At 43.6% G+C, this 26149-nt stretch overlaps 1 protein-coding gene across 1 annotated transcript in view; it reads right to left on the bottom strand.

The window, feature by feature from the left end:
- Positions 1-1264: 1264 nt before the first annotated feature.
- Positions 1265-26149, bottom strand: part of NUDT3 (nudix hydrolase 3) — a 31484-nt gene continuing 6599 nt past the window's right edge. The window contains exons 2-5 of the mRNA XM_064472160.1: positions 19463-19573; positions 10441-10485; positions 9534-9618; positions 1265-8532 (exon numbers count right to left, since the gene is read on the bottom strand). Of these exons, the coding sequence (XP_064328230.1) occupies positions 8363-8532; positions 9534-9618; positions 10441-10485; positions 19463-19573 (411 nt within the window). The 3' untranslated portion in view covers positions 1265-8362. The remainder of the gene's footprint in view (positions 8533-9533; positions 9619-10440; positions 10486-19462; positions 19574-26149) is intronic.

Below are 26149 nucleotides of genomic sequence, written 5' to 3'. Positions count from 1 at the left end.
CCAAGACTAAGCAGGAGCAAGGAGCACCTGCATTATTCATAGGCGCAAACTAAGATCTGAGCCTCAAAGAAAACAAAACGGGTTTTCTACTGAATGCGTTTGACTTGGAACAAATGTGTCGTAAGGAAGAACAAGTCCAGGTCAGCAAGAAAAAGCCTCAGCTGAAATGCTGGATTTCCAAAGTGCCCTTGCAGTTGTAAAGTGGTTTTGCAAACCATTTCAACTTAATATATCATAAACCTGCCCCCATGTTAACTTTACCCAAAGATTAGAAACATGAAGCACTGGAGGGAGGAACAGAAGTCTGCAGCCAGAAAAATTAAGCAAAATAGATTATGAGAATTGCAAGTCCAAAACCATTTAGAATTCATGGAGAATAGAGTATTTAACTTACAATTCACTGAAAATCACTGAAAACCTCAGGCTTCTTTTAATTCTAATAAATTAGCAAGTTTGTTCTTTACACCAGTTTTTCCTTCTCCAAACTCCCTGACAGCAGCACAAGAGCCTCCACTCAGAAATCCCAACCGACACCACCACATCACACGAGCAGGAAACATTGGGACATCACTCACCACGCTCTGCTGCTGCCATTGGCCACCCCAGGATGATGCCTGCCGATGGCATTTCCCCTGCCGATGGCATTTCCCGTACGGGCCCCTGTCTGCCAGCAGCATTTCCCCTGCCTGCTGCTGCCTGCTGATGGCACTTCCCCTCCCTGCCCCTGCTTGCCAGAGGCATTTGCCAGTTTGGCACCTGCCTTCCGGCCCCGTTTCCCCTGCTTGCCCCTGGCTTCTGGCCCTGTTTCCCATGCCGGCCCCTGCCTGGACTCTTGTATGACTCAGGAAAGTATCGTCAAGGTTTACAGCCCATTTCCCGCAGGGGCTGCTCACGCTGGCACTGCCAAGCAAGAGAGGCTGGTGCAGGTCGGTACCTGGATCAGCATCAAAGCCTTATCCTTGGTCACAAGGGCGCGTTCAAACATTCCAGCTCAGACACGAGCAGAAGAGACAGTCAAAGCCCCGCAGCTGTGATCTTGGAAACACCTCGGTTCGATAAGGAATGGAAGAGCCTAACGCAGACACGCTCATACCCGCTGACATCCAGCTTGCGCTGCTGACAGGGAGACGCTCCCTGGCTATTTATCCCACTGCCAGGAGCACGCTCCGATGGGGCCTGGGATCCTGCTCTCCCAGCTCGGGGGGCTGCCAGGGAGCCTCAGGTACGGAGAGTTCATGAAAAGAGTGAGCAGAAAACGCGAAGCGATCGTTCCAGATCTTCTGATTTAATAAATAGAAAATAGAACATACAGGAAGTTCAGCAAACACTCTTGGACCTCCCAAGATTAATCTGAGGCAATGCTAGAGCCAATTTCTCAAGTATAACTTCAAAATTCTCACTTTCCCACAAAAAAAAAAAAAAAACACAAAACAAACCCCAAAACCCAATTAACTAGCACCAAAAAGATTTTATAATTCTCCTAAATACACCTTCAATCGAGTTAAGTGTTCTTTTTCACCCATCTACACCTCTCAATTACATACAGACCTCATGACACTACACCCGGTAAGACACTACACATATCTACATGCCACCTTCCACCACGGAAGCCGAGAGTCCTCTCTAATTGTATTAAATTCATTTTAACACTGAGAAAAGTAAGGAACATATATATATATATATGTCTGTATGTATGTAGTTATAGTCTCTAACACGGAGCCGCAATGAGAACAGAGCAGAAGCAAGGTCACCTGCATCCCCAGGCTGTGATGTAGCCACTAGATGATGCTATCTTATTAAGCTGGAAGAACAGAGCCAGGAGGGAAAACCAAGTCTTTTAAAAGCAGGACCAGAGCAGTCGGTGAGTTATACAACATTGTTGAGTATCTTTACGAGATAAGAGCTCTTCACACCAATGAGGGTCTGCAACAAATATGTTTCTTGGTCCAAGTTTGGCTAAAGAGACTGACAGCTTTTGATCCTCTCCCGAAAGTCAGCGCCAGCTGTAGCTTCTACTCCAGGAAAGTTAAATATTCAGACCTATCCTTCACAAAACTCCCAGATCACCCACGCTACCTCTCACTGGATGCTTTGCACAGGTACAAACACTGCATCTGGCTGTCTGAAAAGCACATTTGGGATAAAACAGTGTTTCTGAGACCGAGCAAGAGAATCTGAAGTTGTTATAATTGGGAGGAGTAAACATTCGATCTCTGCAGCTTCAAATCTTTTGCTCTTCTGGAGCAACCACCATGTTGCAAAATGGTGTAACACATTTTCTGTGTGGAAAAGCTGAGGCAGAGGCCCGAAGTCCGGGCTAGATCTGGGAAGGGACCAGAGGATTCCTGACATTCCCTACCCACATTTTTAGCCACTGAATACTTTGTGTATGCACAAGGGAAAAAGCAACACTAGCAGATTCCGATCCCTTTTATTTTTCGGTTTACCGAGTTTGCTTTAAGGCACATTCAAGATCACGCTGAATTAAACTGCCTTCTTGCTCAACAGAAATCTGGGAAGTGCACACGACGTCCATCTGCTGAGTGAAAAACGCTGATGTGAACGCTTGAACTGCAGCTCCTTTCCAGCCCCCAAACCGGAGCTCTTGCCTTCCTCCACAGCAGCGAGGCCAAAGGCCATCATCGGAGGAGGTGCAGCAGGTTGTCCGGGTGCCGCCCTCGGCAGCCACCCGCGGGTGGAGGAGCTCCGAGGTACAACCCCCCGGTGAGGCTCCGCTCCTTCCCCGCCAGCACCACTCAGCGTGCTGCAGAACGCACCTGCCTTGCAAAGCTGGAACCAAACCAACATGCTAAGGGACCACGTCCCCAGGATGGAAGAAAAAGGAAACAAATCCCAAGGGATGTATTCTGGAAAGATGCAGAGAGCCGGCACGTGCATTCCCCTGTCCGTGCCACCTTCCTGTGGAAAAGCGAGGCAAGAGGTGCTACCTGAGGAGAGCCCTGACTGGGCTCCCTTTACCTGCAAATCTAATAATTTCTGATAGCGTAACATACACAGAACAACTCGGTTAAATCACAGCAGGATTACTATCAAGAACCAACGGCCACTCCCAAGTATTTCTTGCATCTTACCGTACTGAACGTGAGCAAGGGATGGGGGAAGAAACAGCAAGAGTTTAACAAACCAGATATACAGCCCCCATCTGATCCATGCAGCAGCTTAAAAAAACTCCCTATAAAGTGCCCCGCCATTAAAGCCCCAGTTTTTATCCCCTTCTATTTGGTTTTAATAACAGTTACTGGCCAGCGGAGTTTATCAGCAACAGCAGTCTACAACTTCAGCTCTGTTTAACAGCATTAAACACAAAAAAGGGAGCAACCTCTGAATTACCTTTTTGCTACACGTGATGCCACCGCCCTACACTGACTGAACAGCCTCACTCCGACACCCTCTCTTTGTCAGATTCGTCTCAAGACTTCTCAGCTGTAAAACCAATCAGGGGCTACACACCTTGTTCTGAGAGTTCAAAACCATGAGCAAGCAGTATTTACCCTCTCCGGCGCTCATGGCACAGCAGCCGGTCAGAAACTGTCACCACGTCCTGCCCCCTCTCAGCTGTCACTGCCTCCGACTGACAGTTTTTACAGTTCAAAGTCTAACGCATTTTTAATTTGAAAAAAAATCTCATTTTTAGTTTGCAAAGTAGCCATTAACTCAAAGGAAGGTTTTGCCAAATGATACGCCTGGAGCTGCAAGCCAAACACTCCCACCTCTAAGAAGTCACTGCAGTTCTGAGCAAGGGTTTGCTGAGCTCTGCCACAGCAGCTCTGGCTGACCGTAGCGAGCACAAAACTCGGCCAGTGCTGGTAAGAAGCAGAAACACTGTGCAAAGATAAAGGAGGTGTCCTTTATCCAAAGCCCCTGGCTTGGTAACAATACCGAGTTTCTCCATCACCAATGCGCTATTGTCTAGAATTAAACAATCCATCTCTGTAAAGCAACCAAAAGTCCTTTAACAGCACTGAGTGCCAGATTTCAGGGAGAACGGGAAAAAAAAAACCCACCCTCCTTTCACTCTTCTCTAGGCATCTCCCAGGAGAAGGCGTCACCTCCTGGGCCCGGCAGCGTCACATACAGCCTCGCAGAGCCAGGCAGGGATACCAGCACACACAGCCGTGTGGCACACCTATTAAATCCTGGAAAGCTTCACCAAATAGAAAATGGTACTTGTTACTTTTAACTGAAAAAAGGTTCTTCCTTTTGAGACGTGCCTTTGAAAAGCCTCAGCATGAGCAAAGTAGCAAAGTCAAATTTGACACCGAAAACCCATCTTACAGTAACCACTTTGAGACAAAGGTGGTTGCACGTTTTCTGCTGCACACAATTTCTAACCCAATGTTAACCAATGCATCAAAATCCCAGTTGCACCACACCAAAACCTCACCTGAAAGGGACTTCCTAGAGCTCGATACCTACTATTTCAGCTCCACTAAGTTTAATTACACTTAGCACTCTTCTGCAGAGGGATGTCCACCTGCCTCTTGAGCTTTACACATCAGTTAAGATCACCAGAAAGGTATGGGATCTGACAAGTCCTGCTGGGAGGATCAAGCAGCAGCCACTGGAGACACTGGTACCCCAGGTGTGTCTTCCTTTTTTTTTCCCGCTCCCATGCTGGAATCAACAAACGCCAGGATACCAGCATCGGCTTAAACCACCAGCTAACATTTTTGTGCCACAGCAGTCATCCAAGTTGGTCCGTCAAACGCTTCCAGTGACAGACATCCAGATTTTTGTAAGTATTTTGAGGATTAAAAGATAATCATGCTACGCGGTGACATCTAAGTGCCAAACACACGTCCCTTCTCCCATTAAGGTCTCAAATACGTTTAAAAATCCAGACGGCAGTATGCAACTCCACTATACGAGGATTTCCGATTTTGACAACACCAGAGGAAGCGAATTGATGCTGAAGAGCAGGAACTGTTCAGAGAACCTCCCTGCGCTGAGCAGTGGGTGTCCCTCTTCCTCTTACTTCGTCACTTGTCTTGCAACCCTGAGGTGACACTTAGATGCACAGAGAAATCCAGTACCTGAGTGTTTCAAGGGCCAACGATTTTCCCCCTCTTCTTCATTGCAGGCAGACTTGCTTCATAATGTATCGAGAGTGAGGTGTCCTTGTGTGTTCCATAAGTACATATATGAAAAGCAGCAAGAGAAAAAGTAACCTTATTAGCAAAATTACCCCACCCCTAAAAGTTGCAGAGGACACTTGAGGTTTTTCCCTGAGACCCCAGGGCTCAGAGGTGTGCCAAAAGGTAATTAACACCAGCCCCTCCGAGTCGGAGGCTGTGCATCATCCACACGCCTGGCATTTATCCCAAACTGGCTTTCAGAGAACCAAGACAAGCACCCGAAACCTGCAACTTGAGGGTGACTTGACAGATTTGCTGCAAATGTGCAGGATGTCTAAATGAAGCACTGGTATTCCTCTGTTTTACCTATGACTACAGCAGCGCCGAGTAAGATCAAAGCCAAACTAAGAATATTATTCTTAGACGGGAAGTGGAGACACAGGGTAATGATCTATTTAAGAGGTCAGGCTAGACACTAAATCTTTTGAGGTAAGAATCCCACAATCTCCAACATTAGCTCAATATAGCACCAGTTTTAGCAACGCTGGAAGTCCGAGTCTAATCCTACAGGGTTTTTAGCAGTTGGTCACGACAGCAGCCCTAGGCAGTCTAATCAAGCAGGCACCAGCCTGTACAGTGAAACCCAGAGCACGCGCCGTCCTTAGAACAACTCTTTTGCAACTGATAAAGGTAGTTTGATTGTCGGTCCCAAACCAATTTAACATCATTTTGGATAAAAGTGGCTTAAACTGCAAGGGCACGCAGCTACACCAGTTACTAGAGAAGAACCTCAGATGCTGAGGAAGACGGGAATTCGTGTGGTGTGGGGAGAGATTCTGGTAGCACAGGACTAAGGCCTGTTTTGAAATCCGCATCTGATGAATAAAGGCTATTTCTACCCCAGGAGCTATTTCCAGTTAAGAAGGCATAACACCAGCCGCTGGATGTTACTGTGTTAACAGCATCAATTCATGCCACATTAAAACACTTTCTTGGCACAATTTATTTTTCTGACCCAAACAAATAAGCCATTAGCAAGTCATTAACAATATTCTACCCTAAATTGTCAGTTTAACAGCCCTGTAAAAACATTTTTAGTTTAAAAACAAAAGTGTGCATGCTGTTGATATTAAAACTGCAGTTACTCTTTCAGGAGTACCAGCTGTTTTGTCACAAAGCATTTTCAACGTACTAATCTGTACAGTAAAGACAAAACCTCAGTTGAAGGCAGTAGATGGCTGTGTTAGGTGCCACTCACGGCTCGCTAACAGCGGACTGTCTGCATTTCTTGTACGCTTCCAGATACAACATTCAAGCCCTTTTGAGAGTTTGGTTCAGGCCGATCAGCACAGAGTATTGTACATTCGTCTCTAAGTTGAAGTGAACTGAACTGGTGTAATTTAGGCTCAATTCCAGACGCTCGGTTTCAAGCTACTTCTTGAATAATGCCTCTCAGCTTTTTCTTATGCGTGGTTTTTCATGTTAGCGATCACTGGCACTGCTTTTGGCCTTGCTACTCCACACTGATGAAAGCAAGGAGAACAAGTAAAGGAACAGAACAGGATCTTGAAATGAACAGCTTCTTGCCAAAGCAGCAAGGATACCATTCCCCCCTGTCCCAGGCTCCATGGATATTTCTATCAGATTTTCATATTGTAAGCGCTGCTCGGGAAGAGAGAAAACTCTGGAACAGTGAGTATTTATTAGAATATTTTTTGTTAAATAAAGAGGAGGAAAAAAAAAAGGAAAAAAAAAAAAAAGAGTACTGCAGATTTAATTTCACATCTTGGCTATGCTCTGACAAAGGAGAAGTTACTGAATTCAGCAACTACTTCTTGTCCCAAGCCAGGGATTAATTAATGCCCCTCCCAAAACTTGTACCTGTCCCAACCCACCCCCCAGTCCCAACCCTTCCCATTTTATTTCCCAACTAGACAACACTTGGCAAATCAAGACAGCAAGAAACTTACATCAATAAAAACAACAACAAAAAAAATCATGTGAAGTGTGCCAATGCATCAGGGGAACTATCCTATTAAACGGTGTACTTCTCCAACTAGCAATTCTGCTCGGGAGTCAGCTGTACCTTTCACGGAGGGAGAGTTTAAAGATTGTGAGCATGCTCCACGGTGCAATCTTAGGTGTAGCAGAATCACAGGACAAGAGATTGAACACCTGAATTTTTCCCCCAGGACTTCTTTTCAAGGACACACACAGTTATCCAACCGAGGGTTCGTGCAGTAACACTCAGCAAGTACAATCCGATGCTTTAGCACAAATTACAAGTATCCAGTTCAGCACGGTATAAGGCATGTGGACAAGAAGAGACATCAGCAGAACGCAGCAGGATCAGCAGAACAGCATTGGTGATTGATGCTCCAGTTTGTCAGACTTTGACCCCACTTTGAATCCCTGATTCCTACCACAGACAATGAAATTCAGTATCTATCGTAGCGTTTCCGAGGCTATTTATTTTTGGCCAAGTGTTAAAAAGACCAACTGCTTTCTGTTTCGTTTTGATGTAAATGCAGGAACATTGGCGGAAGCTGTAGGAGAAGCAACGGAGCAGCAGGGGTGTCTGCAGGTGATCAAAACTCTGCCCTCAACTTAAGTGTCACTGCACTAAATCAGGAGATACTGAACGGGGAGTAAACTGGCCCAGCCACTAGCACTGTCACAGAACGTGTATTTTTTTAAAAAAACAGAACAAAAGGCAAACAGATTAATTATGAACCCTTCTTTTCAGAAGCAGACCAGGATTAAAAAAATTCCCGCAAAATTAAAATGTTAGATTCTCCATCTAAAAAAAGTTTATACATATGCGCTGAAAGTGACCACCACACAGGTCTGAACAGCACCTTACAGTACAGACTAAGACTTAAAGAGCTGATCTCACATTTGAAGTCTTTTAATTAAAAAAAAGTGGCTATGGCTGGGATGACACAAACGGGACACTTCAGAACACAAGGCAGAGGCGAAACTGGCAGCCTCGCTCGCCAGGCCATGGAAGCAGTGTAATGGGAAAGGGGCACTTCATGCACAAAATGTATTTTACAAAATACATATCCAAAAAAAAAAAAAGCCAAAAAAGCCAACAAAAAAAAAAACCCACCTTGCACTAAATTGCAGCACTCTCAACACTTGCTCTGCCACAGGCTGCTGCCCATGCCTTGTCTGATAGAGGAGGCATGTGAAAAAGGGGAGGGGGGAGGGAAATCCATGTTTCAGTCTATTTTTCAAAATTTCTCTCCTAGGGACATCTTCAGTCATCTGATGTCAGACATGGAGCTCTCAGAGTACGTCGTGGTCATGACAGGAGTGCCGTTGTTTGCCAAACAACCTTGCCTCAAGGTTTCAAAATATGAGGCCTGCACTGGTTTATGATACTGCAGAACTTTTATGGCATCTTCTATCTTAAACCATTCCCTTTTCCTTCCTGCGAGCAGAAAGAAAAATCAGTAGATGCAACAAAACAACGTTATCCTTTCTATGCCGAAGCTTTGTTGTCGATTATTTCATTATCACATGCAATTTCAATCATTATCACATGCACTAGGGCTGCAAGAATAATTTCACTGTCTAGCAAAGCATCAGCTCAAGAGACACTGGGAAATTTTCTCTCACTGTTCTCTGATCTTGAGGGCCACCTATTCCAAACCCTACATCAAAGGCTCCTCTCTCCCCACAAGTATCTGTTTAGGGCAGTCCACCCACTAACCAATCAAACCGATCTCGCATTTCCTAATTTTAACAACTCCCCACATTTATTTTGCTATTGCTGCCATTTCCATTTGAGTCAGGTACTCATTTGTAGACAATGCACAAAGACACACACCAATCACCACCTAACTTCCATCAATCTGGAAGCAAACCTCAGTTTTAGCAGACAGCACTCATTTCTTACTCTTTCCACAAAACCTCTTCCGTACACAGCCTGAGGAAAGTCAGGTTTAAGGTTGCACTTGATCATCTTAAAGGTCTTTTTCAACATAAATGATTCTATAAGTTACAGGTGCTACAGTGCTACTGACAAACCTCATGCGGAACAACAGGTTCATGTTCATTTGGGAATCCAATTTAAACACAACAGATTTCAAAAGAGAATGGGTAATGATTAAGCTGTGCTGCCCACATACATTCTCTTCTTGTCTTAGAAAGGACAGTTCTTCGTGCTCTTTGCATAGCATCTTTAAGTGCAAGAATTAAATACAAAATTGCTGTAGAGGCGGCTGTACAGCTGAATTAACATCTCTTGGGCCACAGAGGTTACAAAAGCATCAATGTGACCCCAATTTTTTTTTCCCAAGCAACCAAAGGACACACCAGTGCAACTTCTCTCAACCGCTCTCACAAGGATTCTGGCTCCCAGAGGGGTGCTAAGCTGACGTGTTTTGTCTGCACCAAACCAGTTAACGCTAGCAAGCACAAAGAGCTTACCAATATTGACAGAGTCCTCCCAGTCTTCCAACACTTCTGTGACTATAAGTACGTAAACATATGTCCTGTGTTTCCTGTCCCGATTCTAGAAGGCAAAGGGAACAGAGTAACGACAAAGCTACCGAAGGAGAGAAGGCACACGGGCACATGGGGACCACAAGCTGCCTGCTGCCTCACTGTGATGCTGCGGTACCTCATGTGCCATTTCCCTCACATTATAGCTCGTTCTTAGCTATTAAAAATTGTTGTGTTCTAAACAAGAGGTCTGAAAGTATTAGTAGGGATTGCAGCCAGAAAGCCCAGTCCATAATCTGTGAGGCAGTATTTGGTGGATGGATATACTTATAAATCCGTTCCTCAGCTGGGGGGGGGCAGAGGGGGAACCAAAACAAAATACAGGAAAGATTTTTATCTACTTCACACAAGTCTGAAATAGTGAAAAAAAAAAAAAACAAACAACAAACTGTGAAAGAGCTGTGCCTGGTACCTGTTGCCTGTGCATCTCACTAGCACTCCTCAGGTGTTACCACAGTCCTAGCAGGAGTGCACAACGCTTCACCGCGTTGCAGGGGCCAGTTTGGCAACAGGTGCCGGCAGGTGCTAAAGAACAAAGGACAGCCACTGCTCCCCGGCTGGTGGGTGGCAGGCTTTGGCAGCAAGAAAGGTATGAAGGCACTGAGAATATTCCCTGTTACGCTGGCTTATCGCTCCTGATTTCAACTGAAGTGGAAATTGCAGGTGATCAATATCACTGAAAGGATCAGCATGCACTTCAATAAAAGTGGGGAGTTTTAAGTTTTCCTTCAAACAAGTTATCTGGTTTACTTCACAACAAACTAGGAAGTGATTTTTACGCCACAACATTTTTTTGCACCAAAATTTCACAGCCTCAATGTCTGAAACTTACCTCAAAAATTCCCACTAATCTTCCTAACGTCCCTTTCACTCCAGCCTATGAAAAGTTCAAAGAGAAAAAAAACACGCTTTAACAACAGGTCAGTACAGATTTCCTCATTGGTTGTGCAGGAGCAGTTCCTTTAGAACAGGAAGCAAATGCTGTAAAATTCTGTTGATCTGAAAACAACATGGTCACAAGAAAAATGACACACATGTATCACGAGCTCTAACCATGCATGCATTCCCAGGAATTTTGTCTTCTTTTTCTATATTCAAACCATTTTGGATGCAATCCAGAGGGAAAAACAAACTTATTTGATGTATTACTAATTGCATACCAACACACTCTGAATGACCAGAATCTCCTCTAATAGTCATTATAGACTAAGCATGGATAAAATTTCCTTTGGGGTTCAGCAGTTTTACCTCTTTAAAATTATAGTTTAAGAAAATAACTTTAAAGTATGTATAAGACATCCACCATCAAAGCAATATGACAGCTACCAGGTATTTCAGACGTGTCCTGCATACATTTCAAGCAAGCTCATATCAACATAAAATACTTCGGATGTTGTAATGTGGCCTCGCAACAGGAACATGACTGTTTTTGATATAACACAAAATGCAGATGCGCATTGAAAGACGACTTTTGAATCAAGCACAGACACAAATCAAGGAAGATCTAAGCAAGAGTTTTGTCTTCTATTTGTCTACTACTGAGGATCTACCCACTTTATCTCATTTGCTGTCACTTTTTATACATCGACTCATCGCTGTGGCTCAGTCACTTTCTCGAAGTGCTGTTCCTCGCCTCTGCTCTCTGGGGCTTGCATCACGCATGAATGCAAAGTGCCATCCCACTCTCCTGCCCCCAGCCCCCCCGCCCCCCCCTTTTTCCCCCAATAATTTACATTCCCTTCTTTTTATGACTGTAAATGGTTGGAACTCAAGCCTCAAGTGCTACAGACAGGATGAGATTTTGCTCCATGACTTAATTGGTCCAGAACAACACGCACAATCTGGCACACAACCCAGCCATGTTTGGAAGGTAAATTCGGCTGCCGTCTCTGGCAGCTGAAACACATCCTAAACAGTTCAGGAAAATAGCGCCTCTGCTCCTGCAGACAAGGTATATGGCTCTGATTACATCAGGCCTTTTAAAAAAAAAAAAAAGATGATGTCTGGGTAAGGGCAACTAAACATTTAATGCTAAGACAAATTCTTTGTCCTGAGCAGCTGAGATACACAATTTCCCACTTGCTCAGTTCCTAATCAGTTGCTGTACAGTCCTATGCTTTTAGAAAGGAAGAACTTCAATAAATTAAGAGATTTTACTGGTTAAGTTCCCAACCTACAAAATGAATACACACAGATACCAAACAATACAGCCAGAGCACACCTCACTATTGCTTCTAAAAACAGCTGATGGTACTGCCCCAAGAGAAAAGGATTTGTAGCTTCCCCCACCACAAGCATTCACAGAAATTTATAATTCGTTCTGTAACATGCTCCCTGACCTCTACTTCTAGGAACGAGCTTTTCAACTGAATCTTTTATGTTGGTTTTGGATCAAGATTTATTGTCTCATCAGTACTTCTGACATTCTGCTCAGCCCATAGGTGGACCACTGCCTATTAACCACAAGGCTATTTCTGGAGTCAAATAGCAATTCCATGAAGGTCAACGTACGCGTGTGTGCACACACCAGCGGGGCTCAGACAGATAACTGGGCCTGACCTTTGCAGATGAGTGGTTTTACCTCATCTGCAAAACTGTTGCTGCTAACCCGGACTAATCTCTCTCAGAAGTGAACTGGAAGGCAAATACTTCAAATGTAGTTCGTTCAAAGAACTCCTTCAGCAGCCTCAAATGGTGGGCTCTTTTTTTTCAGATAAGCAACCGTATCAATCAGCCAGCAATAGCACAGAAAGGAATGCAAGGCTTCCACCTTCACAACATACATACATAAATATATTAAAAGGTGAAGGGTAATCAAATGTTTTGGGTAAACAACTGCCTTAAGCCAATTTTCTTCACTTGTTCCTGGAGAAGGCTATTAAATTTCTTTCTCACCTGCAGAGGCACTGAATCAAAAGCCAGTGGTGATGTTGTGAGGGTTTAGCGAACTCGCAAGACTGACCAGAAACAAATTTACCTCCAGGCAACTAGGCAGCCTGGAAACTACGGATGAATACTGCACAACCAGCCTCCCAAGCAGTTTGTCCCCACTCTAAAACTGTGACTGAAGTAATACAGGCAGGTGAGGAGCCCTTCCTTCTGTTCTGGTTAAACAGAGAGGCGACAGAAATAACACTCTGCCTGCGAACTAAGATCATCCTTCTCCATTCTGGCTAGGCTTATGCACCCAAAAACGCACAAAAAGTGATCCAAAGACAAACATGTGCTGTAGGAAAATAATTTTGAATTATCACTAGACAGCTCAAAAAAACTGCTAAGGTTTTGTTCATGGATGAATATACCACATGTAGTGGTAAACGGTGACATAAATTAATGGCTTGATTTAAACAAATATTGGGCTGATTGTATACAGAGTCCTTACCAAAGACTGCAAAGCACATCAACCATTACACCCTGGAGACCAACGGCTCTCCTTCTATTTCACTGGTATAGTGGATTTTAAAGACAACATAATGGGACATCTAACATCCTCATAGGTAAGCTAAGGATGAGCGGACAGTGAGGTGGACTGAGAACTGGCTGAACGGCAGAGCTCACAGCGTCATGATCAACAGTGCAGTGTTCAGCTGGAGGCCCGTAACTAGTGGTGCTCCCCAGGGGTCTGTGCTGGGTCCAGTCCTGCTCAATATATTCACCAATGACCTGGACAAAGGGAGAGTGCACACCTTCAGCAAGTTCACTGACGATACCAAGCTGGGAGGAGTGGCTGATACACCCAAAGGCTGTGCTGCCATCCAGCGAGACCTGGGCCGAGAGGAACCTCGTGGAATTCAAAAAAAGCAACTGTAGGATCCTGCACCTGGGGAAGAACAAGCCCATGCACCAGTACAGGTTGGGGCTGACCTACTGGAAAGCAGCTCTGCTGAGAAGGCCCTGGGAGTGCAGGTGGGCACAGGTTGCTCTTGAGCCAGCACCGGGCCCTTGTGGGCAAGAAGGCTGACGGTGTCCTGGGCTGCATGAAAAGGAGTGTGGCCAGCAGGGCAAGGGAGGTTATCCTCCCCCTCTGCTCTGCCCTAGCGAGGCCACACCTGGAGTGCTGCATCTAGTTCTGGGCCCCCCAGTTCAAGAAAGACAGGGATCTACTGGAGAGAGTCCAGCAGAGAGCTACCAAAATGATCAGGGGACTGGAGCATCTCCCTTGTGAGGAGATGAGAGACCTGGGTTTGTTCAGCCTGGAGAAGAGAAGACTGAGGGGGGGATCTCATTAATGCTTACTCTTTTCATGGTGCCCAGGAGGCAATGGGCACAAGTTAGAACACAGGAAGTTCCACCTCAATATGAGGACAAACCCCTTCCCTGTGCGGGTGCCAGAGCAGGGGCACAGGCTGCCCAGAGAGGCTGTGGGGTCCCTTCCCTGGAGACATTCACACACCGCCTGGACGCGGCCCTGTGCCCCTGCTCTGGGGGTGCCTGCTCCAGCAGGGGTGGGACGGGATGATCTCCAGAGGTCCCTTCCAACCCCTGCCAGTCTGGGATTCTAACAGAGACCGATGGGAATGTTATATACCTATTTTTGATAAAGCACTTAATTCACACACAAATAGGAAAGCCAAAGTCTCTGTAAAATCATGTACTTTGTTTAATGGAACAAACAAACATGGAAGTAGAATTTACAGTCTCATACAAGTTTCTACCATAAAAGTCGCCCAAGACATCCGAGAAAATAATCTATAGCTGTTATCACTTAGAAAACAAGCTAGTTAACAAGCAACAAAACTGCCAGGCCCCTCTTTGTGCAAACTCCATACCTCTTGCTTTCCTATGGGCCAAGCCCTCAGCGCTTTCCCAACTCATCTTCACTGCAAGACAATAAGCGTTTTCTTGGAAAGCTGAGAGCATAGTCACAGGCTCATCCAGGATTGAAGCTGGATCTAAATCTTAATTTGCACCAGATGACTCTGGAATTTTTTTCCTCAGTAGAAAACGGATTAAGAATCCTCCGCCCTCATGAGCCACAACAGTGTCTGGCAGAGAGAGCACGGTTTATTTGGGCACATGTTCCCCCACCAAGCATCAGAAGTGCTGCACACAGAGCCCATGCTGCAATCCTCAAAATACATACATGCCCTAGTAGGACACTATTAAACCTATGAAAAAGGGGCAGGAGAGCACCAACACCAACTGTTCCATCTGCAGGTGTGAAAATAAAGCAAATCAATCAAACAACAGTATTGCCCAGGAAGAAGCACACTCGGCTATAAAAAAAGACAGACACAGCTTGCGAAATGAGCTCCTTTTTCACTGCTCTGCAGATCCAAATCAGTTTCTAATGTCCGAGGTAGTCCTCACTGGAGGAAAAGACAGATCTGGCAAGAGTGCATCAATGTCACAGCAACAGCCAGCTGCCCCAAAACAGCACAGCACTTCAAACCACTGCTGCACGCCCAGAGGGGAGGGCAGGGCATTCAGGACAAGGAACAAAAATCTGGAGGAAATGAAGCTTTACTAGTTCTGCTGCTCATGGAACAACTTGTTTTAATAAAGAAAAATTACTGAAGACATCCAAGAACAGCAGGTTCAGGTTTCAAAGCTGAAAATAAGTTCGGGTCAGATGCAAAAAGCAGCCTGCAGCAACACCATCTGTTCCTAGGGACAGCTTTTATTTCCTTCCATCTGAGCTAAGGAAATGTGGGTTGGAATTTCAGCTATTTTACTTTGCTCTATTAGGCTCAAAGCCTGAATCTACTACAGATTACTGCTGGGCAAGAGGACCGTGGTAAAACACCCAAATCTTTGCTCTAATACTTGCAGTACTGAAGGTAGTAATTTTCACCCATAAAGACTGCTAGCTTAGACAAGTTCTAAAGACACCAATTACAGACCTGCTAGGCAAATTTTCTCAGAGAGGGTTATACTTATTCACCTAATTCTTCACTGCATTACAACAAATATCCGCTTTTACATTCGTGAAATAGAAATGAAATACCGTGACAGAGCGAAGGACTTTAAGGTGTTGCACGCATTTTTATTAGGTTTGAATACACAGGGTAACAGACAGTAATGAACTTGGTGCACTACCCCCACCGAATATTACTAAATCTAGGAGGAGTTCAATGCCATCATCTCGGTTATTCATCCATGGTCCTTGCAACGTTTAAAAAAAAATCTTCCTATTTCTGTGCTAAAAGATATCAATATTCATATTCTAAATCACTACAGAATACACAAAACAGAAAAGATTATTTATGAAGCATATTTAAGAGGGGAAAAGAAAAAAAAAAAAGAGGTCTAGCAACCAGATCAAAGTATTACTACGATGGACTATTTTTGATATTGGCATCAATGGCCTGTTTGATCACAGATCAAGCGCAATTTATCTGGCTTTTGATTCCTATGAAGAAAGCACGACTAACACTCCCGTAATTTTATAGAACTTGACATTTACTAAGTATTTAAAGGTCAGGATGTGAAAGATGCTGTAAGTGCAAAATGAAATGCCTTTGGGTTTAACAGATGAGTGTGGAGGCTTTTTTCAAAGTCACTCTATAATAAGTTTAATTTAAGGCATCTATTTCTAAAACATGTTCTTCACCAGTTGCTCATACCCGTAAAAAACCCTTATTCCTAACAGAAAATTAATTTTGGGGAGAGAATGCAAAGAAATCCAGGAACGAAGAAGAAGAAAAAAAAATATACTACATTGGCACTAATGGCTGCTTTAAAGGGCTTCATTTTTCTAGAAGGTGAACCTTAGAACATACCTGGTGTTTACAGCTGTGTAAAACTGACTGCATCATTTTTCCACAATCTGTCAGAAATAAGTGGTTTTATTCTGAAAAGGCTGCTCTCATTCAGAGCTAGCGTGCTTGTCTACTGCCACTTTGACTAAAAGCAATGCCCAGGAACTCAAGTCACTTCCAGTTTTATGCAGACAACAGCAAGCACGACAAGGGTTGGTACCTGTCTACTTTAATACTTCTGCTGGTACAGATTAATATAGATAAGGACTATCTCCAACTAGGACAAGGACTTCTAACTCAAACTGGGACAGAGGCATCACAGGTTTCACTCAATCAACATTTCATTTTTGGAAGAGTCTTCTGAAATGTTTAAAATCAGAAAGAGGGAAAAGTCAGATTTCTTTATATGACAATTATTCCAGCAATAACATGGATAAACTCAAACACATACAAGGTAAAATTAAAACAGTGAACGCAGAAGTTAAAAATCTTAGTTTGGGGAAGTATATTTTAAAAAGCAAATGCATACCATGCTAAAAAGAATTAATGGAGAAAAACCGGCCTATTGTCATCTTCAAAGACCACAAGAAACTGAAAGGGTAATGAGTCCTTCCAGCTCTTCCAACTGTCTCTTATTAAAACAGAAAAGGCACGCCAAAGGCAGTGAAAGAAAGTCCATAAATTTCTTCCATAACTTTGACCAGCACGCAAACCACCTTCTTTTAGGATAAAAATTACTTTTGTGTTCATCAACACAGAGGAAAACTGATTTTCCCTTTCCCAACAGAGGCAGCAGACTCTACCTGCTCAGCTAACCTCATTTCCTTGCGAGTGACAGACACGCCTGTCCCAGGAGAGGAGTAAAGGCATCAAACCTACTCAGAAATCAGTGTCGGCTACAACCTACCTGAAAAAGCCTAGATTCACATGAAAGGATGAACAAGGATTACCAGCTAGCACGCATGCCAGCTGCCCAGCAGTCTCCTAAAACACCTCCTCTGCCGAATCAATAGCACAAGCTGGGAAACCGGGTGCACAACTTCTTTACAGCGGTACAACTGTAATATAACATTCCTCTCCCGCACGCACATTCCTCAGCAACATTTTACAGCTCACTGAGCTTAAGACAGTTGATGTACATTATAATTTTGTGTGCGGCTCATAAGCACTGTTCTGGAACACAAACCTATTTGAGGAAGGCCCTGCACATCTAAAAGCTCGCCTGCGTTTTCCACCCGTGTCAGCGAGCCTCATCATTAGCTGCAGAAGCGCTTAGGTAATTTTATACACGACAGGCTGCTCTTCTGCAGACGGCTTTCAGGAAAGCCTTTATCATAACGGCATCTGATAGCTCCATTTCAGATTCCCACCCCGCATTCACATCACACACTACTAGGTGCCGTGGAGGTTAGCCGCTGGGGTAATCCTGCCACTTTTGGAGCTCTTGATGTTTACTGTTTGTTGAGCGGCATTCAAGCAGATAGGTGCTTCGCTGGGAATGACTCAACCCTGCCAGGCTGCCACAGTTTGAATTACATTCTCATTCGGCACCGGTCCACGTGAGCGAGGGAACACCAGCTGAGCGAGAGGGGATTATCTCAGCCAGCCCAAACCAGTTTCTTCACTGCAGACCGAGCCCATGCCAAGGCTTCCTTTCAGCCACCGAGCTGTCATGGAAAGAGAGCGACTCTTCCAAGGCGCTGTGCTGCCCGAGGAAGGGAGGGTCGATACAGATTTATTTTAAGGATTTGAAAGGCGAAGCCATGCATCTCCTGAATGAACCCTTGACTTCTGCATCAAATAATTTAATTATTAATAACGATCGGGTTGTAAAGCAGGAGGCTGCAGCTAAAAATATTCTGCTGTTCTGGTTAAACTCACTTTGGCTTGTAATGTGTTTGAAAGATTGCCGAGTTACTAAAAAAGCAGGAGCTGTATTACAAGCTGGAATCAAAACTTGCAAGCAGCAAACCCAGAACTACAGGGACCCAAACACATTTTTTTAAAATAAACTTTGACTGTATAATCTTTCACCTCTTTCTGATAAACTGCTAGATTATAACAACTTCCAGAGAGAAACACGCAACTCGAGAACTGCCACATTACATTAGTCCAGAGGCCCAAATATTCAGCATTTTGTTAGACAGCAGCAGGTACTTAGAAATACTTCAGAGAAAAACCTTCATATACCAGACAATTAAATAAAGCAACTACTGGAGAAGCTTCCTCCCAGGACCCATCAATTAGCTCTTGATTTCTGTCCTGCAGAACAAAGATTTATAACCCTCTTGAAAGCATTTTTAATCCTGCCTTATATAACTGTGAGCCTACTTGGTCATCCATATATAATAATTTAATCATTTCTGAATCCAAGCATCTCTCCAATTTGATAATATTTAGAAGCAAATCCTAAAGCCATGTTTTACATACGATGTAGTCAACGGTCATTTGTTGTCTTTAAATTCCTTATGAGGAGTAAAATTGTTCTTATAGCTTTAAGAGAAAAACACACCTTCTCCATACAGATCATCAATCTGTGTCTGACCTGCTGTTTGGTCTCCTTCCTGAAATGGCTTCAAGTTAAAAAAAAAACAACAACACAAACACATTAGAAATTGTTGCTTATAGTTCTTATGACTGATTTCTCTTACTCACTTAAAACTCAAAATATGTATTAGACCAAAACATATCGAGGTCCCTATATTTGGAGTGTCTTTAGTAGCTCATAAGGTCTTATTTCTACCTTCTCCCCAAGTACTAGATTGCTCCACAAAAGCACAGCTGTTTTTCTGAAGTTCTCTTAAGAAACTGTTCTTCACCCAGAAAAAACAAAACTGAGAATATCATCGTAGGTATCAAAATCACTATAGCCTAATTTTACCTGTTTTCAGTTAAAGGTATCAGGTGAGGAAAAGTTTGTTCCAACTGAGAGCATTAATTACATTCCTTTGTTTAGGACTTTGTTTAGGACTTAGGACATCTTTGTTTAGGACTCTGGTCTCCCTCCCACGTATGATGTAGATATCACCAGTGACCCTATATTCTTCTTCACCTTAAGGAAAAGAAGCAGGAATGATAAAACCAAATTCCCAGAGCCTTGGCTTAGAATCAGCAGCAATGCTCCAGGAGCTCCCGTTCTCGTCAAGCACTCACCTCTTCACAGACTTCTCGCACAGCAGCCACGTTGGGCTCCTCCTCGGGCTCCATGCCACCCCCAGGGACAATCCATCGATCAGGATGACGACTACTGCTAACCAGCAGCACCTGCAGAGAGTAGAGCGCAGCTGATGTATAAACTCAAGGCAACGCTCCTTTTCAGAGCCAGCTGACCTGGAGAAGTTGTCCTTGCACCTCTCACACCTCCAAACACGACCAACACAACACAAGTCCTTGAAAATACTCCACCTTTCCAAGACAATTTCCTTAGCCCCTTTCAGACAGCCGTGCAAACTACATTATCAGTGACACCAAGGCACTCCAACACTCCAAATTATCTCAGCCATTACCTTCTTGGTGCTCCGATGTGTTGCAGAATAAGTTATGCCTCTGCATACCGAAACAACGATTTGCTATTTGATACAGCATCACAACACCTACGCTGCAAGAGTTCACTGCTATACTCAAAGTCACTAAGTAGTCCTGACAGCTTGAGATACGTGTCAGGCAACAACGTAATACGGCACAGAAGCTACTCAGCACCCTCACCCTTTGCAGAAGTAGCTTGATTTAACTTTATTGGTACCTTTGGCCTTGTCCGCCTCTGCACTTATGCTAATGACATATACAAGTCGGGTAACTGCCCGTTCAACTATTTATGCACAATTGTTGTAACAAAGATTTTCAACTTCCCTGTCCACCTCTTCTTATGCGGCAGCACCCAAGAGTTCAACTGTGAAGCCAGCACTTGGTTAGCTTTGGTTTAGATGAGGTTGTTCAAGGAGATATAAGCAAAATATAAACCTACATTAAACCACTTAAAAACCCTAGGAAGGGCAGACTTCTCTGAATGAGGAAAATGGTTCAGCCATGTTCGTCCATTCTCAGAGGAGTAATTTTTTCAGAAGCACGCTTTGCGGCACTTTTCCTTGAAACACATTTGATTCCAGTGTAATTCTGTTTTGAACAAGTTCAGGTTTTGTTTTGTCATCTTCTGGAAACAAAATCTAACTAACAATCTCAACTGGCTAAAAATTTTCCCAAAGAATACCGAGACTATTAATCTACCGAGATTATTAAATCTACTTGCAAGACATCCATGAGCAGAGATGGAAACTAAAAACAAAACTAATACTGTTTTTCAGCTCTCTAAACAAAGCTTGTTCGTTAGAGTCTTCATCATTTCACTGGCACAAAGCTTAGAGCCACAGCGACTTGCTCCAGAAACTTTCCAACATACCAGTCCAATTAGGTTACAGGCCAGCTGTAACAGTTTCAATCAGACATTTCAAAGTTAAACTGTGCGAGACACTAAAATCCCAGGCTTTACTGTGTAAATGTTGATTTACCAGTAGGATATGAAAAGATTTGCACTAATTATCAAGAGGAAACCTACCTACAGAATTCAAAATTAAACTTCTGAAACAAAAACAAGTATAATATTTCCAGGGTTTCCCAGTTCTTTTGTCTTTTGAAAATTCTCATCTGTCAACCAACTGCCCTGGAAAGCGATTTTTGGTTTTCCAGGGCCACCCAGACCACGCCTGCTCAGCACAGGGAAAAAGGGGGGCTAACAGACTAGAACACGCCAGGACGAGGAGACAAGGATCAGTTGTGGAGGTCCAAGCAATGGCTCACAAACCAGGAGTAGCAAAGCTTAAAGCAGAAACTGAAGAGGGGTCACAACAAACATTTTGGCAACTGCTGGTCTAACCTTTCCCAAGTCTGGAGCTAAACTCAGTGTTCTCAAGTGTCCGCGCTCCTCTAATCAGCAATTTTCTGTGGATACCACCAGTAATAATGTCTCAAAGCCTCCTCTTCCTGCTTCAGTCAGAACCCATATCTCAATCCTGCAATGCATGAAGTAACGTAGTTTATCAAACATCCCCATCGAAACCCCTGAGCACTTCCCAATCTCTCTGTTGAATTAAGGCAATTAACAGTGCACACTAGAAATTAATTTCCTACTGGAGACACGTACTACCTTAGCTGTCTTCTGGCTTAGGTTGCAACAGAACAGCATTTATATTATAGTAGCATCCCACGGCATTTGGCCTTCTTCAGGAGGAAGACAGAATTCCTTCCCCCCAAACACCCAATCCATATAAAACACAATCGTAAGCCATGCCTAAATAGGGAATGTAACCTTCAGTCATCCGCTGAGCCTTCAAGGCTCAGGATGGCAGCTGGGTACCGTGGGCTGGGACCACAAGGTTGTCACCAGCAACCGCCTCCGGTTTGCCAATATTTGGCCACCACAGACTCATCACGCAACGAGCTCCACTGACCTGCCTCTTACCCCAGTACCTTTTCCTATTACGTTACAGGACTTTTACTTCATCCGGGCTCACTAGCAGTACTGTACACAGAAGAGCTTGGACTGAAGTTCCTAACTTGAGGTCAGCAGGTGATTCTGAGGTCAAAGTTAAAAGGAAAGTAAGAGACATTCAAGTATATGTTTTCTTGCCAGGTAAGGAAGCATCATCTTTGTCGTTTCCGATTCCAATTCAGAGTCCCAGCTCAAAGGAGAAAAAACAAAAAAACCAAAAAAAATCCCAACCCAACCCGCAGAAACAGATCTTTGAAACTCAGCCCAGCACACTTCATGCCATTGTTGCACTTGTGAGAAAAAGTATCTGCTAAGAAAATCACTGTGCAAAGACTGCTACAGGAAAGCCTGCTGGCCTGCTCAGACTAAGACAATGCTTTAGCAACACACTAGTAGGAACTTTTAGGTGTAAACAACAGTTTTAGGCAAAGTAAATTAACTTCAGCTGCTCTGGCGGTTGTGAGTTTTCTGAATAGAATTAACATGAACAACCCTCACTGGGAAGGAAAACCTGTCATTCTCACACTTTTATGTAATCAGACTATTTCCTGTTTAATAAAAAGGAAATCCCATCAAGAGAGAGCAGGAAACATGCCCTACAAGGTCATTCTTTTAAAACAACTTTAAACAGGATATTGCTACCAATGAGCTCTCCCAAGACAAAGGGGCCTAGTTCAAAATGAGGGTGAGACACTGTTGTGTTTCAAAAAAACCACACATCTAAAGAAGTCCTGTGTCCCAACACATGCAACCCATTCAAAGGGATCAAGTAAAAAGGTCATTATAACCCAAATCTATATTTTCACAAGGCAACATAATTCAAATACTTTACGAACTGCCCAAAGCCAGTCAAATGAGATGTGCTGAAAAACGGCTTCTCTCTGCAAAGCATTAATATTTGGGGGAACAGCCCGAATGCTGTTTCCAAGATAAGAAATACATTCCCCAACACAAATGTTTCCCCCACCCCCTGGACAGCTGGATGGGTGAACATAAAACACCTGGGGAAGCAAAGATCCCAGCTGAACAGGCTGCAGCAGGGGGATGTAATAGTTTGTATTTCTGCCATAATGAGGTCAGAATTATTTTTTAAGTTTCAGTACAAGCACGTGACAGAGCAGAAGGCTTACATCAAAAAGCCAAGACAGAAAACGGCCACTATACCTTCATTTTACGATATAACGTGACAAAAAATGTCATTCAAGTGCTCAATTAGACCAAACATTTTCCAGTGCAACTGAATTCTGTAAAATAGAAGAGTACCAGTTGTTTTTTTCAAAGGACCACTTAATATCTCCTATGTCCTCGACACCTACATTTTTGCTCATTAACTTTGTTATTACACAAAAACATTCATTTGAATACGTGCTAAAGAAGATATTTTAATCAAAGCTGTCATAAAAATACACAAAAAATTACTTTTCTATTTTATTTTTTAAAGTCAGGCCAAAACACGAAGGAAGGTTGACATTTCCATTTTATTCTTGCCAGGCAGCTGCGTTTAAGATGGCTACTGAGACTCTTGGCCTATAGGAGTTTTGGGGTCAGATTTTGGAGCCAACCCTTGCAGTCTTTCTGGGAGAGCATTTGCAGGTATCATGTCATGTGGCCAAGTTCTGTTTTCCAGGATTTGAAAGACAATTATGTCATTTCAAAGCAGGGAAATGAGCAACACAAGCCACTTTGGCAACGCACAAGGCAGTCCTGAAGTAGCTCTCACACACAAGCAATGAAATAAGAGAATGGTTAGAAAAATAAGCAAAGTTTGAAGTCTGCAGCAGGGGCTCCTAAACAGCGCTAGATTGTAGCGCTCCTGGTAAGCAACCTTCAAAGCAGCATGCAATCGAACAAACAAAAAAACCCAAACAAATCTAGAGCAGCCTACCAACTTTCCCTGGAGGAGACAGGAAATGTGCCGAGAGATCTAAGGGTGCCTGGACCGTCACACGCGGAGCTGGGAGCTCCATGGGAAAAGGGGAAGAGAGTTGGTCACCAGGATAAATCTGGGAGCCCCTGATACACAATGCTGACCTTAAAACAACCTAATTACACACAACTCTGTTGTATTCACATCAGGGGGTTTTTTGGCTTACTCCCCCAAAAATCATGGTCTGCAAAGCAAAAACTGGGCAGCCAAAATAAAGCAGAGAATTAACTCTCAGTTAACAGAACAGAGACTGAGGGATTCCCAGGTTCTTTCATGCTATGGTGGATTTAAACAACCACCACCACCACCCATAAATAAAAGAAGAGAAGCTACACCATAAGGAACATGATTCCTAGAAAGAGGCTCCATAGAAGCATTACAGCAAAGCTGAAAAGAGCTACAGCATTCTTAGACGCCAGGCTACAATGTTATTAGAAAATGAGCTGCAAACCTTCCAGGCTTCCAGGAAAAGACAGTCCTACCCACACGTGCCAGCCTAAGGACAATCAAGCTGGCAGACTTAGTATGAAACAGCAGACAAAATGTTAAATACACATTTTTTGGCCCAGCCAGCATTCTGCTGCCAGAAGCCAATCTACAGCTACTGGCTACTGAGACAGCCTCTACACTTTCCTTCATGTTTTCTACCAATACTAAGCCACAAAATCGTGTATTTTGCACAGTGACTAAAGCACAAACCTCCACACATTTAAACTCATTTCACACTTTAGCATTATTTATCAGAATATAGAGGGCAAGAAAATAACATGTTTCATAACACACTGTAGCGAGATGGGTGGAGAAGATGGCTGACTTCAATGATTTTCGTCTGGACAATCTGTCTTTGTTTGAAAGTTTCAATTTAGCAAGAGTCTCTGTATTCAGGAGTTTGGAGCTTAGCTGTGCTAGTGACTCTCCGATCTGCCCTATGACCAGGCAGGATATTGTAGCCGGTGCAGTTCTGTGTCCAGCATAATAAAGACCTTTTATGCTTTACCCAAAGTTAACAAATGTTCTTACAAACCCAATATATTGTTGTTACTATACTTAGTGCTTTTATATCTTACAAAACTGGGATCTCAATTCAACTACAAACCACCTTTAAACACTAGGAACAGCAAATGCTGACAAATGGAGATCAAGAGAAGGAGGGGGTGAAGAGGGACACCAGTTAGCAAAGCCATGCAAAAATCAATCTAATTTAACCCGCAGCAACATGGCCTCGATTACACCACACCAAAACACACGTTTTGCCAAACTACTAACGCAGGATATTCTAAACACACGTGCCAAGGCTTACAGGAGGGCTTCTCCCACCCTCTTGCTACTCAGGGCACGTTACGAAGTTAGCACATAGTAGTAGCAAGTACAGGCTGTGGTCAGCAAGGCTGCAGCCGGCTTTAACGTGACAGCATCTTGAGCTAAGACAAGAATACACACAACCTCAACAGCAAGCCACAGAAAAGCTCTCCTGACCATAAAAGTATGTCCTCGCTGCTCCTCAGCAGAATACGTTTCCTCAGACAAGTGTTATTTTCACACACACACCCGCACCTTGCTCCGTAGCATGATGTGATTTAACCTACAACGCGGTACCTAGAAACTGGAAGCAGGAAATCAATGGCAGAAAGCTAGAGGGGAAATTATTCACACTACAGAACCTGACAAAGTGAAGCATCAGCCTTGAAAGAGAAGAGGTGAGCTGGAAGAAGTTCAAGTCATTTCAAGCATTTGGATTGCACCTACGGTACTATAACAATAGAGGGAAAAAAATCAAGAAAATCCCATTGGTTTTTAGGCTACTTTGTAGAAGAACAATAATAAATCATCACGTCCTGTACCGCTGCTCTGGCTTCAAAATACCAAGGGTCATATTGCTGTTACTATAGTTTTCTCATGGCTTTAGAGTGAGTGCCTACTGTTACCGAAGAACACAATCCAGAGTCCTCTCCCTCCATCAAAATTATGTTTTAGACAACCACAAAAATTATCTGCAACATGCCTTTCATAGCAGGGACAGGACAGAGAGAACAGCTGAAATGCCTGCACCAGCAGCCGCTTGTTTCAGAAGCGAAGGACTGATAAGGAGGCACTCCCAGTGAAAGACCCCAAAACCGATAACCTATTTCTGCCTGTCAAAACCAGTTTGTTGACCACGCGGTACTTACACAACTCATCCAGGCAGACTTTTCCCAGAAGGAATGCTAGCTTTTAAATGGCTTTTTTTTTCCTAAGGGGAGAAAAAAAAAAAAAAAAAGAAACAGTATTTTGGTCTTTTTACACAGACCAAATGACTCTGGATGTCAGCAGCTGCTTATGTATGCGCTTACTGTTTTGATTAGCAAGTCCTGTTCATAAAATAAAGCATGCAAAAACCCTACAGCCATGAAAACTCTTGAGAAGCTTTTCAAATATAGTTAATCCTACA

Source organism: Phalacrocorax carbo, chromosome 23, assembly GCF_963921805.1.
Source record: "Phalacrocorax carbo chromosome 23, bPhaCar2.1, whole genome shotgun sequence".
Lineage (NCBI taxonomy): Eukaryota > Metazoa > Chordata > Aves > Suliformes > Phalacrocoracidae > Phalacrocorax > Phalacrocorax carbo.
Note: the sequence above shows the minus strand (reverse complement) of the source record. Positions and strands in the feature narration are given on the sequence as shown.